This window comes from Danio rerio, chromosome 7, assembly GCF_049306965.1.
Source record: "Danio rerio strain Tuebingen ecotype United States chromosome 7, GRCz12tu, whole genome shotgun sequence".
NCBI lineage: Eukaryota > Metazoa > Chordata > Actinopteri > Cypriniformes > Danionidae > Danio > Danio rerio.
Window position 1 is genome coordinate 54080138 of NC_133182.1, and position 17042 is coordinate 54097179.

General features: G+C 44.7%; 1 protein-coding gene across 1 annotated transcript in view; it reads right to left on the reverse strand.

Moving 5' to 3' along the window:
• The window catches only part of cgnl1 (cingulin-like 1), a 73782-nt gene extending 58674 nt beyond the window's left edge, over positions 1-15108 (reverse strand). The window contains exons 1-4 of the mRNA XM_003198999.7: positions 14976-15108; positions 9605-11249; positions 9371-9465; positions 6649-6754 (exon numbers count right to left, since the gene is read on the reverse strand). Of these exons, the coding sequence (XP_003199047.2) occupies positions 6649-6754; positions 9371-9465; positions 9605-11203 (1800 nt within the window). The 5' untranslated portion in view covers positions 11204-11249; positions 14976-15108. The remainder of the gene's footprint in view (positions 1-6648; positions 6755-9370; positions 9466-9604; positions 11250-14975) is intronic.
• Positions 15109-17042: the final 1934 nt, after the last annotated feature.

Sequence of the window (17042 nt, forward strand, 5' to 3'; positions counted from 1 at the left end):
TGTTAGTAAATACAACAATTAATGAAATCTTATTTTAAAATGTGAACAAGGTAAAATATTAAAACTCTATACATTTAAAAATAATAATAAAGTCTCACTTTATTGTGATGGATGTTTGTTAAATTTAGATTACAACGCAACTAATTCTCTTTAGAGTATAAGTAGACTGTTAGGTTGGGGTTAGTGTTGGGGTTAGGGTTCGTGTAAGTTGACATGTACTTGCAAAGTTCCCCTTCGGTTGGGGAACTTCAGTGCCATGAATGGGAGGATTCGGATCAGAAGCCGCTTATCTGGAGAGTATTGAACGGGCCAATGAATGAAATTAATTGGCAGCGTAAGCTTGCGCAGGTGTGCGACATCTGCAATTATCTCAGCATATAAGCACACCTGAAGCCAGCAGACGCCATCCTTTTCGCTTCAGATCCTTTCTGAGTGAGTCGATGAGGGTTCCTCTTGCTGATCAGCACTTCAGAGCGAACGAGTGTGTCTCCCGGTCCAGAGTGGGTCTTCGCGGTGGCAGACGGTCGAGCTGGGTTACTCCCTTGCCTGCGGTTCTTTGGGTCCGGTCCTCCAGAGCGGTGCGTATAGTTGCAGCTTTCCTAAAAGAGCAACACAGTCGTGCAGCACGTCCTTTTCAGGATGGCGCTCCGACTGTGCGTTTCTGGATGCGGGGGTTTCCTGTCTCCGGATGATGGACACGATCACTGCATTGCATGTTTGGGGGTCCAGCATGTTAATGCGGTGCTCGCGGGCGGTTCATGTCGTCATTGCGATGCCATGACCGTTGCACAGCTAAGATCGCGGCTAACTTTCGCAAGAGAGCGAGCCACCCCAGTTGCCTCCTGCTCTAAAAAAGCAGCGGGCGCTCGGGCAGATCTGAGGGTTTCAGCGGGAGCTAATCCGCCGCCCACGGGCTCGCGGACCTCTCGCTCCTCACGGCACTCCATCCAAGCTTCGGGTGGTGAGAGTGATCCGTCTAACCAGATGGTAGCTCTCACACTCGCTGACACCGGAGATCAGATGTCCTCCGCGGCATCGGAGGGTGGGCTTTCACTGTCCGACGAAGATCCGGACCCGCTCGCCCCCTCCGGGCAGGTGAGCGCTGTCAAATCGGATCCTGAAGCGGACATGTTAGCCGTGCTTTCCCGGGCTGCTTCGGCCGTGGGGTTGGAGATGGTTTATCCCCCAGCTCCGCGGCCGGACCGACTAGATGGGTGCTACGTAGAGGACCAGAAGGCGAAGCCTTCGAAGCCTCTCGTCCCCTTCTTCCCGGAAGTGCACAGTAGGCTCACGCAGTCCTGGAGGGCACCTTTCTCTGCCCGTGCTGCGAGTGCCTCCGCCCTCACCGCCCTTGACGGCGGAGCTGCCAGGGGGTATGAGGCGATCCCGTCAGTGGAGCGCGCTATCGCGGTCAATCTTTGTCCGCGCGGCGCCTCTACGTGGCGGGGTTTGCCCCGCCTCCCGTCCAAAGCCTGTAGGTTGTCTGCCTCCCTCGGAGCCAGAGCTTATAAGGCTGCGGGCCAGGCTGCTTCTGCTTTGCACGCGATGGCCACCTACCAGCGCTACCAAGCGCAGGCGCTGGCCGAGCTGCACGAGGGCGGGTCCAACCCAAGCTTATTACATGAGCTGCGCACCACGACCGACTATGCTCTTCGGACTACTAAGTCCGCCGCGTGTGCGCTGGGGAGGACGATGTCCACACTTGTGGTTCAGGAACGCCACCTCTGGCTAAACCTGGCCGATATGCGCGACGTTGACAAAGTTCGCTTTCTTGACTCGCCCATATCCCAGGCTGGCCTGTTCGGCGACACCGTCGGTGAATTCACCCAGGAATTCAAGGCGGTGAAAGAGCAGTCGGATGCGATGGGCAATGTCATCTATCGGCGTGGCCGTAAGCCCGCTCCGCCCGCCGAGCCATCCACCTCCGCTGTTCCTCGCCGAGGGCGCCCGCCAACGAGTGCTGCCCCGCCCCCGCCTGCGCCTCCGGCCAAGCGGGCGCGGCGTTCACCTCGAAAGCAGGCAGTCCCTCCTGCCCAGGGCGCCGTTAAGTCCGGTAAACGGACCGCGAAGCGTCCCTGAGACAGGCCATCCGGAGAAGAGGAAACTTGCTCTTTCCCCGCTGGAGGGCGGGGCCCCGATAACAACGGTACTTTTCAGTGCCACCAAAACATCAGTAAAAGAGCACTTTTTCCCTTCCCCGGATGTGACTGCACGAGTTCTGCCAGTCCGGGACGCGCTGCCTTCCGGCTCGCAGACTCTACGTGCTTCGCCAGTGGCTCACGAGCGCTGGGGGGACGGTCTCCCTTTCCTCAGCCCTCCAGCCCCCTCTCCGGAGTCAGGGTGCGGAGCCAGAGCGAATCGCTCTCCTCCAGCTCTTCCGCGGGACCCTCGTGCTTCCCGGATCAGCACACCCACTCCGCGCTGCCCCACCACTGGTACGTCAGCGATTGTAGCGATGACTCCATTAGCGAGGGCTCTGCCTGCCTGGTTAGCGCGGGCCAGCCCCTCGCGGTGGCTCATACGCACAATCAGACTCGGTTACGCGATTCAGTTCGCGAAACGGCCCCCCAAGTTTACGGGCGTGTATTTCTCCAGGGTCAACCCCCTGTCCGCCCCTGTCTTGCGAGAGGAGATTGCTGCCCTCCTGGCGAAGGGTGCAATCGAGCCGGTTCCTCCAGCCGAGATGGAGAGTGGGTTTTACAGCCCATACTTCATCGTACCCAAAAAGAGCGGTGGGTCACGGCCAATCCTAGATCTGCGCGTTTTGAACCGCTGTCTGCACAAGCTGCCGTTCAGAATGCTCACGCAGAGGCGCATTCTCCAATGCGTTCGTCCTCGGGATTGGTTTGCAGCCATAGACCTGAAGGACGCGTATTTCCATGTCTCCATTCTTCCACGCCACCGCCAATTTCTGCGGTTTGCGTTCGAGGGTCGAGCGTGGCAGTACAAGGTCCTCCCCTTCGGGCTCTCTCTGTCTCCGCGGGTCTTCACCAAACTCGCGGAGGGTGCCCTAGCGCCCCTTCGGCTCGCGGGCATTCGCATACTCAATTATCTCGACGACTGGCTGATTTTAGCCCACTCGCGGGAGCAATTGATTATGCACAGGGACAAGGTGCTTCGGCATCTCCGCCTACTGGGGCTTCAGGTCAACCGAGAAAAGAGCAAACTCGCCCCCGTGCAGAGGATTTCTTTTCTCGGGATGGAGCTGGACTCGATCACCATGGTAGCGCACCTCTCCGAGGAACGCGCTCGCCTGTTGCTGAACTGTCTGAGGGAGCTCGACAGCAAACTAGTGGTCCCACTGAAGTTCTTTCAGAGGCTCCTGGGGCATATGGCATCCGCAGCCGCCGTCACGCCGCTCGGGTTGCTCCATATGAGACCACTTCAGCACTGGCTTCACGATCGGGTCCCCAGACGCGCATGGCACGCGGGCACACACCGGGTCTCGGTTACTGCGCTGTGTCGCCGCGCCCTCAGCCCTTGGAACGACCCCTCGTTCCTACAGGCCGGTGTGCCTCTAGGACAGGCGTCCAGCCATGTTGTTGTTTCAACAGACGCTTCCAACACGGGTTGGGGGGCCGTGTGTCGCGGGCATGCGGCTGCGGGCCTCTGGAAGGGTGCCCAGCTGCATTGGCATATCAATCGCCTAGAGCTGTTGGCAGTGTTCCTCGCTCTCCACCGCTTTTTACCGGTGCTGGAGCGGCAACACGTGCTGGTCAGGACGGACAGTACGGCGGCGGCGGCGTATATCAACCGCATGGGGGGTATGCGCTCTCGCCGCATGTCTCAGCTCGCCCGCCGTCTGCTCCTCTGGAGTCACCCGCGGCTGAAATCGCTGCGCGCCATTCACGTCCCAGGCACGCTCAATCGTGCAGCCGATGCGCTCTCACGACAGCTGTTACGCCCTGGAGAATGGAGACTCCACCCCGAGTCTGTTCAGCTGATATGGGCGCGATTCGGGGAGGCCCAGATCGATCTGTTTGCTTCCCCCGAGAACGCTCACTGCCAGTTGTTTTTTTCCCTGACCGAGGGCTCTCTCGGCACGGATGCACTGGCCCACAGCTGGCCTCGGGGCATGCGCAAGTATGCGTTTCCCCCAGTGAGCCTGCTCGCGCAGTTTCTGTGCAAGGTCAGGGAGGACGAGGAACAGGTTCTGCTAGTTGCGCCCCTTTGGCCCAACCGGACCTGGATATCAGAGCTCTCACTCCTCGCGACGGCCCTCCCCTGGCGGATCCCTTTGAGAGAGGACCTACTCTCTCAGGGACAGGGCACCATCTGGCACCCTCGCCCCGATCTTTGGAACCTCCACGTGTGGTCCCTAGACGCGAGGAAGACTTAGGTAACCTACCGACTGCGGTGGTTAATACCATCACTCAGGCTAGAGCCCCCTCCACGAGGCGCGCCTACGCCCTGAAGTGGAGTCTATTCACTGAATGGTGCGTCTCTCGCAGAGAAGACCCCCGAAATTGCCAGATTAGTGTTGTGCTCTCTTTCCTTCAAGAGAAGTTGGACAGCAGGCTGTCGCCCTCCACTCTCAAGGTTTACGTGGCCGCCATCTCCGCTTATCATAGCGCGGTAGCTGGCGGCACCGTGGGAAAGCATAACCTGGTCATCCAGTTCCTTAGGGGTGCTAGGCGAATTAATCCATCTCGCCCCCCTCTCATGCCCTCTTGGGATCTCGCCCTCGTTCTCACGAGTCTGCGATCCGATCCCTTTGAGCCACTCGAATTAGTATCTCTAAGATTTCTGTCCCTGAAGACAGCTCTGCTGGTTGCGTTGGCCTCCATCAAGAGGGTCGGGGACCTGGAGGCATTTTCGGTCAGTGACTCGTGCCTGGAATTCGGGCCGGATTACTCTCACGTCATCCTGAGACCCCGCCCCGGTTATGTGCCCAAGGTTCCTACCACCCCCTTTAGAGATCAGGTAGTGAACCTGCAAGCGCTGCCCCCGGAGGAGGCAGACCCAGCCCTTTCTTTAATTTGTCCAGTTCGCGCTCTGCGCATTTATGTGGACCGTACTCAGAATTTTAGATCATCTGAGCAGCTCTTTGTCTGTTATGGCGGTCGGCAGCAGGGAAGTGCCGTATCAAAACAAAGATTATCCCACTGGATTGTGGATGCCATTTCACTCGCTTATTCGAGTCGAGGTCAGCCGTGTCCCCCGGGAGTTCGTGCACACTCCACTCGGAGCGTTGCATCCTCTTGGGCGCGTGCACGCGGCGCCTCTCTAACAGACATCTGTAGAGCTGCGGGCTGGGCGACACCCAACACATTTGCAAGGTTTTACAATCTGCGAGTGGAGCCGGTTTCCTCAAGGGTATTAGGTAACCCTTTGGTGATTGAGGAGACAACTCGGTAGGATGTTGAAACACGCTTGCGGCGCCATTCTCCCTAACACGGAGGTACGTGCGCCTTTTTTATCTGTCAGTAAAGTTCCCCGTCAGGTGAGCCCTGCAGATTCCTCCGTGGCCCCCAGCACTGACTCAGCGGAGGAGTCACTTGCTGGCCCACTACGTTGTAGGTCTGCCCGCTGGTCAGCCCGCGTTTTGGGTATAGGTGCCTGCTATGCGTGATCCCCACTAGGCGATCCCATATGCTTATTCCGCCACGGTTAAGTCCCCCCCCTGGGTGGACCCGTGTCTTCCCTCTCCGCTAACCACTCTTTTGCTATGCGTACTCCCCCTTTTTAGGGCTAGTCCATAGGTAAATTCTGCCATCTATCCCCCCCTTGGGTAACGGATGGCCTCCGCAGCGTCCTCCCTATCGGGATTGCACGCTTCCCAACGTACTGTCGTATTTCCTAGAATTATCTAGATGCTCACGACTTCCCAAAAAATATATCTAAATCCGTAAAACTTCTGTTGAAGTAGGATAAATTAGGGCCAGGGACACGTTGGAGGACCGCGCCCCCCATGATGTGGGTGCGTCACGCTTGCTTGACTATCTCCTCATCGGGGGTGTTGGTAAGGTGCAGTCATTATGGCGCTTTCCATATTCTCCCATTCATGGCACTGAAGTTCCCCAACCGAAGGGGAACGTTCGAGGTTACAGAAGTAACCCTTCGTTCCCCGAGGAGGGGAACGGAAGTGCCATATTCCGTCGCCATAATGACTGTCCCTTAGCTGTTTGAAAGTCTCTTCAGCTTAAAAGGATGGCGTCTGCTGGCTTCAGGTGTGCTTATATGCTGAGATAATTGCAGATGTCGCACACCTGCGCAAGCTTACGCTGCCAATTAATTTCATTCATTGGCCCGTTCAATACTCTCCAGATAAGCGGCTTCTGATCCGAATCCTCCCATTCATGGCACTTCCGTTCCCCTCCTCGGGGAACGAAGGGTTACTTCTGTAACCTCGAACGTTTCTTATAGTCAGTTAAACGTCTGTTAAAGGAGACAGTCTGCTAATACTAAAACGGACCATCAAAATAAATCATTACCAATAATAATTTAAAATAAAAAAACAAAGCAATGCTCAGGTGTTATTTTGGTTGCTTGTGTTTAAACACTGGCTCTGCCTATGCTGTTTGCAGAGTAAATAACCTCAGCCAGCCTTTATACTTTCTCCAAGAGATAGACTAAGTCTCTCTCATAAGAGGCTCACGGTCTTAGCTGTTTGTTGAACCCAATTACAATGCCACAACAACGACTCACTTTGTTGTCGCCTTGCACGTTCCCAGCAGCCCGTGACTTCAAGGTCTGGATTTTTTCAAACACCAGGTTGACCTTCCTCTTGGTTGTGTCGTCATTATCATTGCTCCTGCAAAACAAGAAAGCAAGTGCTCAGCATTTATTTAAATGCATTTAAATGTGTGTGTTTGTGCGAGAGTGTGTGAATTCAGACTGGATCAGAATATAATCCCTGACATTTCTAAGAAAAAAAAATCAGGCTGGCTCTCTGCCTGTGTGGAGAGTACGGAGTGCTCAAGCTTTGAAGTGTCACCTTATGACCTGCCCACCCTAATTGCTGCCGTCTTGTAACAAGTCACATGTTTGGAAATGTGTGTCTGAACATGGACGTGGGATGCCCGCATGTTCCCAGGGCATTCAAGTGATGCATCAGGGAAAAGCCCAGAACATTGGGTTACAGCCATGCATATGCAGCATTCACAACGACAGAGGAGAAACCAAGAGACCAGCACCGCCTCTCTTTTAAACATACACACACCTCCCACAGGGCAGACTGTTATTAACGGTTTCATGACGCAAGTCACTGATGGACGTGTCAATCCAAAACACTGCTGAAGACGATAATGAACCTGATGCATCTATGGTACGCGCCGTTGAATGGTAATAAACCACTACCTCTGGACAATTTTTGTCTGCAGAGCTGATTAATAAAGCTTGCCATTGACCATCAGATATCGGATCCTAGATCTTACAGACACTGGCGTATAATCCGCTGGGCTCACCTCCCTCCACATGAGGAATGCAGAGAGGGCGGGACTTTTGACTTCAAGAAGATGGAGTTGAGGGAGGGAAGGTTTCAGCTATTCACTAGAGCAGTCGGGCACCTACAGCATGTGTTTGAAGCTGTGCAGTGATCAAGCAGGATTAAACCAGGGCAGGAAACAACCCTGCTATGGGTGGAAATTTTGTTCTTGGAGCGAAACTGAATTGTTGGCAATGGGCTAAGATAATTTTTAACGTACTATGCTTCTTTTTCTAATTTTTTAAAAGGTTATCATGCCAAAAATGACTCGCAGTTGGGATTGTTGTGAGAGGTTAAAAGAGTTTTAGAGGATTTTTTTAGGTGAGATAGAAATGTGGGAGTTGAGGTTTTACAGTACTGTACACAAAAGAAAATAAAAAATGTAAGGGAGGTGAAATTCTTGAATTGTTACCAATATATGTCAGACTATGAGGAAACCACCTTAAATTCAAAGAAAAACCTTCTTCCTCACATTGAACTTTTGGACAACCCAAAACCACTAGAGTAAAAAAATGCCATTGATGTAACTTGTTAAGTAAGACATCAGTGTTCCAGATCAAAATAGGATCAAGGTTAGGCAATTTTGCTAAATATATTTAAATCTTCAAAATAAACAATTCATGATAAGTTGATGTCTATATTATAGGGTGTCAGGTGGCAAACCAGCAATTTTTCTGCTTCTTGAACATAAACATAATGAACATGGTTCCATATTCAGGACTGTGTATATTTACACTTATATTTATAAACACACTTAATTTTTTCATTATAGCAATATAAAAAACTATTATAATATTACAAACATTAAATATAATAATATAAATATCACTTAATGATATTGGTCTATAAGACAAAAGTCTTTATAACTTGACTTCTAGTCGATCATATGATATCAGAAGTGGCTTTTATGAAAGCCAAAGGCCTCTATATTACACTTATTTTACAAAAATAAAATATGATCATGCCTTTATTTTTAAATATTTAATTAGGACAGTAAGGCCTGACTTTAGACAAAAGATAGACAAAAGTCTTATCTCTTAACAGTAATGGAAAAAGAAATAACATTGTGTATGACTCACATGAGCTTGGAGGACTGCACCCATACATCTCTACAATGACTCTAATCACTTATTAATAAAGTCATCTGGAATGGCAAAGAAAGCGTTCTTGCAGGACTACCAGAGTTCATTAAGATTCCTTTGGCTTCATCTTCAATGCCTCCTCCTTCATCTTACCCCAGACTTGCTAAATAATGTTCATGTCTGGTTTCTGGGCCTTAAAGAACACCTTCACATTCTTTGCTTTCAGGAACTTTGATGTGGAGGCTGAAGTATTAAAAGAAGCGCTATCCTGCTGAAGAATTTGCCCTCTCCTGTGGTTTGTAATGTAATGTGCAGCACACACATCTAGATATATCGGGCTGTTGATGTTGCCACTCTGCAGAACTCTTGCATAGCCCCATACTGAATGCAACCTCAAACCAAGATTTTTCCTTCAAACTTGACTGATTTCTGTGAGAAGGTCTTCTGCAGTTTTTGTAATGATTAGGGTGCAGTTCAACATATGATTTAACTGAAAATCTAGCTTTTCACACTTTTCCAAATGATCAACTAGAAGTCAAGTAATTATTTGTTGCTCTAACAACTGGGATTGACTACAAGACTTTTGTCAGGTAGTGTAAACATTATTATTGTAAAGTCCATGCATACATCTAATTCCCCAAATACTTATTTTAATAACTTTGATATACTGCACCAGCACTAAGATATACAAGTGCAAGACTCATTATTAGCAGGTACTCATTTTTTTATGGCTTGGATTAAATCGGGGCAAAAAAACATTGTTCAGGACATCTCTGTTTAGTAATCGCTCTGAACAAAAGATCTGTTTGTTGATATTATGTTTTTATAAACTCATACAAAGTGATATGGAAAGTGCACTCACCCATCTTTCAGGTAACTGAATAATATCTGCTTGGCAGTCTCTTCATTTGTTTGCTGTGAAAGCTCTTGTTGACCTTTTAGAAGATCAGGTGTCACCTACAGACAGACAGAAAGACAGAAAGAAAGAGAAAGACAAACAGAAAGACAGACAGAAAGAAAGAAAGAAACATTTCTGGTTCCTCTGTAATAGTGTGTAAATTTTTGAAAAGCAAAGACAAAACTCATCTGTTCATACCTGAGCATCCACTTCAGTACTTGATGTTTTACAGTTGACAGAACGACGAGAAATCGATCCTGTTGTCACACTTGAAAAGCACTTTACACTCTGTGATGGTTTGGCCTCTTCATTCTTGTTCTCTACAGGTGCCACAGAAGGGCGACTTTCTGGATTCTTGTTCCCCAAAATAGCAGCTGAAGAGTTAGAAACTGTCCCCTGAGGTGAGCCTGGAGCACTTTTCACTTGTGTTGTGCTTCTTGGGCTAATCCTTGGACCAGTAGTGGAAGTTGGTGACACTGGGGAGCTCTTCACTCCACCGCCCTTCTGCAGGAGCAGTGATGGGCGAAGGAGATGCTCTGTAGACCTGCCTCTATTTCGGGAAACTTCATCCAAGTAGTCAGAGTCACCCCCAAGACTGAATGGCAAGGCACTGTCGACACTACGGGAACGCTTGCGGTCTTCTGGATTCAGTCGATTCCTCCGCCCTGACCGTCCCCTGCGCTGCTGAGTCTCTTTGCTGTCAAACTTCTTTATAAGCTCATCCACACCTGGGATGGAACCAGTATCAATGTCCCGACCTGTGCCAGGCAGAAAAGGTATGTAGCGCCGATTCTCATGACGGTTGATACTCTCTGAATAAAGCTGCTCCAACTGGTCTTCCTTGGTTGGTGTGGTGGAGCCCACAGAGGAGTTTCTGGAGGAAGAAGTCTGTAGCACAGGGCCACTGGAGTCAAATCGGCGTAAGGGCAGCACATCCGGCTCACGACGGCTTCGTTCCAGACTGGAGTTGGCACTACTCACTGAGCTAGGAGGTCTAGACAAAGCCCTGGTCTGGTCACTGGGCTTGCTGGCTACTGTAGATGGCTGAGGAACTGGAAGGCGTTTTGAGGGCTGTGACTGAGTCTGGTAGGGCACTGGATTCTTGAAAGGTGCCTTGACCTGAGACTGTGGTTGAACCTGGGGTTTGACCTGAGGCTGGGTCTGAACTTGGTCTTTGGTCGGACCTCTTTGTGGACGGCTGTCGAACGGCAGTGTCTGGGGACGAACTTGAGGTTGGGCATGTCCCATGTCATCTGGTAAAAATGGTTCTGGAACTAGGCTGGAGGATCTGGCTTGACTAGCAACTGGGGAATTGGTTCTGGGTTGGGGTCTCAGGTAGGGATTTTGAATTTCAACTTCAGGTAAACTTTGAAAGCTGTCAAGCGTATTGCTCTCAGGATCATATGGCTTGAGAAGTTCTGGATGCTTTTGGAAGTTCAAAAGACTGGATTGCTTCTTAGGATCTGAACTTCCATTGTGAGGACCTCCATAGACCTTCTGTGACAAAAAATCCATATATGGACCATCAGAAAGATCCTTTCTGGTCCCTTTGAAATCATATTCATCGTAATTAAATGGGCTTTCAGAATTAGCATATCCATTATTATTTTGAGGGACTGCATAAGGGTTTGGCCCTCTATCCTGATTATTGAGGACCACATAGGGGTGTCCATCTATGCCTTGAACTCTGATACTAAGGCCATAGGTTCCATTGCTTTGGCCCCTTGAACGTGAAGGCTGTGCATAGGCTTGTGATATTCCAGTGTTTGGCATGCCACCAACTCTGTACGACTCCATCAGGAACACTGAAACAACCAAATCCCTCTGTCTGGATAAGGCTCACCTAAGCAAACAAAGCCATAATCTCATTATTACACAAGCAGTTTACAGCATCTTTGCATTTCTAAAATGCCATAATAATACTGTCAGGCAATTTGATTACATACACCACACAGTTTGTTAAATTTTTCAGACCTGAATAGTCATTTTGCTAAATTTGTGTGGCCAGGTTTTTTAGACCTCCAGCTAAATGCAAAGTAAACACACAAGTAATGTTTGGAAAAATCTAGGATCTTTTTTTAAACTGACACATTGCTAAGGCTTTGAATTTTATACTAAAGCAAACATAGACTTGGCACATGCCACAATCTTTGTTGGAGTTTCTGACACCTTTATAAAGATTGAAATTACCACTTACTTAATAAGAGCATGGCAGGCAAAAAGTTAAGTAACTGCAGTTTCAGCCTGGTCCCAGACTTTATAATCTCAAACGCATTATCACTGCTGACTAAAGCTAACAGTGTGGGTTATATCCAAACAAAAACAAACACTTGGAAAAAAGGCAATGATGGCACTGTGCAGTATGAGGGCTGTGTTAAAAAGATAAGCAGAGAGAAAAAAAGAGAAGATGACAGATTTTATATTCATTGCATACATTGTTTACACTAATAATTTTTCATAATTTATATGAGCAAAATATTACAAGCTATTTTATGGATGCAGACAGAAACATGATTAACAGCATCATAAAATCTTAATCACTCTGATCTCATCAGTCTAGAAAGTACTATGTTTTACATTTTGCATTTTATTTAGAGGTTTTTATTTTTATGTTGCACCTGTAATTATTCGTTATTTGTCTTAACAAAACATTTGCCCTGAAGTTCTAACCAAAGTGTGAAATATGATCACAGAGTATGAATGAGTACATTTCTGAGTACATACTTTAAATGTAGAAAGAAATAGTCTCTTACATGTGGTATCTTATATATATATATATATATATATATATATATATATATATATATATATATATATATATATATATATATATATATATATATATATATATATATATATATATATATATAGGGCTGCACGATTAATCAAAAAAAAGATTGAGATCTCAGTTTGACACCTTGCTAGATCGTAATCCAGCGTCTCTAAGTTGAGGAGAAAAGCATAGTTGCACAAGTCTTCACATTGTTTAATATACATTGCTCAGCAATGTGGACACCTCCAAATGGTGTTCATAAAGTCACATACTGCATTTATAAGGTATAATTCAACCAAAAATATAATTTCTGTCTTACTGTAATGATGTACTCGAGTTACAATATGTATTTATATTAATGATCACAAGCATTTGATTAGTTTTTTTATTTCAAAGTATGAAAAGTTATTGAAGTTATTAAAGTTAATATTAAATAAAAAAGTTATTTTATTTTAAAATGGTTAAGTATCAGTGTCAGTATAACTTCTCTAGCCTCTATAATGTTTAATATAATCCAATCTGAGGGAATCTGATAACAAAGTGTCTAATTTTACCAATGAAAAAATGGTCTAATAATGCTGTCAATGACAGATACTGGATGTCATAATAATGCATATGTTATAATAATTCAACTTTAGAACTATGAATAGTTGTATACTGAAATCCTCACTTTACTCTGTATTAACAGCCAGGTCTAGCTTAAAGTCTATTAAGGTCAACTACTCCAAGCTTTTACAAAATGTAGCATTTTAACCAACAGTATACCAACAAATAGGTCTACTATTATTGTTTTTCTTACCACATGTTTGAGAATTGACAATAATAAAAGCCTACTCATATTAAGTTTTATTTTACATTTACAGAATTGTGAGAAAATCGTGATCTTTATGTTAAGCAAAACAAATTGTCATTCTCATTTTAGAAAGAACCTATGGAATTTGCAGAAATGGTACTATATAGTTATATATCATTATGAGGACATTTTTTTCATATCGCCTAGCCCTAAAGTAAACAAAGTGCAGCGTCAAACTGTTTCATGCAATTTGGTTTTCAAGTACACCTTATTCAAATTCAACTGCAAACCCAAAAATCACCCAACTGCAGTCATTTACTTGTTTGTCAGTGTCATCACATCTTAATTCGTTCCAAAGAATTTTAACGACATACGCAATGAGCAACAGCATTGTGTCTCCAGAATAGCAAAACACAATGCTGAAAAAATATCACCCCACTACAGGCTTCACGCCATGCAACAGGCTATTATCAGCTTCCTCTGGATCCCACTGATAACATCCTTACACCTCAAACCAACAAAAGATTGCATGAGTCATATTGATGTCTTTTGTTGCAATGCCAAATGGCATGATCGTGGTATGCAATGTATTACTGTGCATGCAACCTGTGAGATCCTCAAGGGCTTAACAATAAGGAAAACAAAGAGGAATCGGTTCGTTTTCAATGGGCAAGTAAAGAATCTCCTCAATGAAGAATGAAGGTGACACTAAGGAAAGCATACGATTGGAAGACTGGACTTAAGGCCAAATAGGACAAAAACACAAAATGAACACCCTAATAAAGCAAGAATCTAAAGGAAAAATCTTTCTCATTGGATCTCAAGAGAGCAAAAAGAAAACTCAAACTTTCCAGCCCCACAAAGGGGGATGAGAAAGAACAATACGAGCAAGTTAAAAAGCGGCAAGCCCCTTTATCCACAAGGAACAGAGCTTTGGTGCAGAAAAAGGGATATGACACAATAGCCTTATTCAGTCCCTGTATCACATGTACTATGTGCAGAGGGACTCAATGGTGTTAATGTAGCTCCCTTCCTCTCATTGTGCCAACTGGAAACATGTAGCTCTGACGGGGAAGTAAACACGGGCTGTGCAAACTCTTGCAGCATGGCCTCCACCTGCATTCTTACTTTTCCAAGGAGTTTCCTGGTACAATTGTAGTACTCTGACTATCTACATGTAAACTCTATCTAATTAATTAACTCTAACTAATCCAGACTAAAAACTAGGTTAGAACTCCAATAATAATAATAATTAAACGAAGAAAAAACAGAAAGGTTTACTGATAATTATTCTCAAGATGACACAGTAAACACTATAACTGTAAGTAGGGATAACATGAGTAACTACAGTGAACTTTACTCTTTTTCAACAGAATTAAGTCATATTATGGTTTTCTGCACAGTATGGTAAATCTGATCATACTGCATGATTTAGTTTGGGAATCATACATTCAATTGAACTAAAATTTTCATTTTTTTTATGCAAAATAACTGATGTTTACCCTTACATATATATTTTTAGCTAGCAAAATTGTAGTAATTATATTTTTGGCATACGTACTTAAACTTGTATATCTCTACTACTGTTGTAAAACTATAGATTGTGTTGCAAAACCATGGTAAGAGTTACCATTATGAACCATAGTGGCCACAAATTTACTATGATTTTGCAGTACCATAGTTTTACCATGGTAATTTTAGTAAAACTTTGGTTAAACAAATGTAAGTCAATACGCCAAAAACAAGCATGGTTACAACACAAAAAACAAGGCTAAATTTCACACAAACACTGACTGTACCTAAAGATGCGTCAGGCTCTACAAGAGCAGTTTTAATACCCTGCATTTACCATACTGTACATGGAAATACTCGAGTGTGTACTCATTAAAGTTTTGGTAACTTTCTCAGTGTTTTTTAAACTTCAGCGCACAGAACTTACTACCAAACTGCTCCAAGACTAGCGGAGATTCCCACTTTTTGGAAATAAAAAACGCAGCTCTTACCGCTGTTTGTCGTTTATCCTCCAATATGCGTTTGTTTGTTGGTCAAGCTCTGTAAACAGCTGTGACACTAAGCGAAAGCTCCATCTCCTCTCACTTGCTCAAAGTCACTTGTTGCACGTCTTGTTTTCAGACTAGTTTTGCTTCAAGCACACGGGCTGTTGAGAAGCGTCAAGCCCCGCCCACACCAAATCTTCGCCCCGCCCACCCACTCAGCCTGATTCGCGATCAGCTGATCCGCTCTACATGACGGCCGATCAGAGCTGATTTCGCATTTCACCTGATCTCAAGACACAAAGCGCAGAAACTGGGTGTAGGCCCTACAAGCCCTTGTGCTTTGGGTATCGGTGAAATCAAGGGTTTTCATGTGACAGGAGATTTCATGTGATTTGAATGAATTTTTCTTAGTGTTGTCCAGACTGGAAAAACATGTATCTTTGCTTGGTTGTTTGTTTTGGTTGTTTTGTTTTCCAGGGTTAAGCATTAGCCCTAAGTCTAACAAGTGTTTAGAATGCAAACTAAATCTATCGAAACAGATAGAAACAGATTTTCTTTGTAAAATGTGAAGCCGTGTACTGCTGTACATTTCTTTACTCTGGTAAACTGTCTTACCTGGCTAAACTGCCACATCAAAATAAAAATACGATTAAAATAAAATAAAAAGTTTCAGTTTACTTTTCGGATATATATAAAAAGAATTGTTAGCTTTAATATACCTCAATATTGTCAGTACATGTAAGACATATAGGCAACAAGTTCACTATTGGAACAGTTTAACAGCATTATACAGGCTAAAATGATGCTGAGAGCTCTTTAGACTGACAGCGCCATCTAGTGAGAAAACAACCGCCGACAGAATATTTGCATAATGCAAATTACTCACTGACTCTCACAGAAATGTGAACACAAATTTAACACACTGTGTCTTTAATCTTTATTTAGTATATATATATATATATATATATATATATATATATATATATATATATATATATATATATATATATATATATATATATATATATATATATATATATATATATATATATATATATATATGTATGTATAATACAAAAGAAAAAAGTGAATTTTCAACAAATGTTGTAGCTACTTGCAATAAATAAGCAACTAATATGAAAAGCCTGCTGTCTGAATGTGTGCAGCTTCAGCATAGGTATGATCAGTGCATAATTGACCTTCCACTGTAAAGCTCGCAAATTATCTGTTGATGACAGTTTAAGAAGCTGTGAGTTTTTCCTTTAGTGAGTGAAAACAGTTAACCTTAGTTTCATCCTACTTAACATGAGAAAAAAGTATGGGTCACTTTGAGGAGCATTGCAGCTATAGTGAAAACTACAGGACAATCGCTAAAGCAACTATGTTTGCTTTTTATATGTGAATACATTTTACAGTTTTCACAGTGGCTTTGGTGCATTTCTCACAACACTATTTACATTTGCACAACAGTTAATGCATTTCTCAAAACAATTAGTCATTTGTGCGCATCATATATAGCAAATCATTTGTAGCACTTTCTCATTCCTTCCAACAAATTGCAAATGCTTTGGACATGCATCAATTGCTTTCACACAACTCTCTGCTGTTGTATAACATTATCATCTGCTTATGTCATGTCAGTCAAAATGAACTAAACTTGTGAATGCTGAATAGTCATTCCATATAAAACTAATAGTCCTATTTAACGACTTAAGTCATTATATACACAAATGTTGAACTAGTTGTCAAATGTAAATTTTACAAAAATGTTTAAATCTATTTTTTTCCTGAAAATGTCTTTTAAAATGAACAAGTTCATAAATGATTTACAAATCTGTCTATATTGTAGGTTCGGTTCCAATATGTGCTGCAATATTGTTTACAGTTGTGCACAGCTCTACCCAAAGGAAGTTTATGTTTGTTGTAAATAGGGGTGTGTTTATTCTTTTGCACAATGCTGTGAATAAATTAGAATTGCAAAAAGCAAATGCAGCAAAAATGTGAAACACATATTCAGTGTCTTGTACTCAGTTACCTCACTAAATGCAGTGATGTCTAACTTTGCTGTAGTTT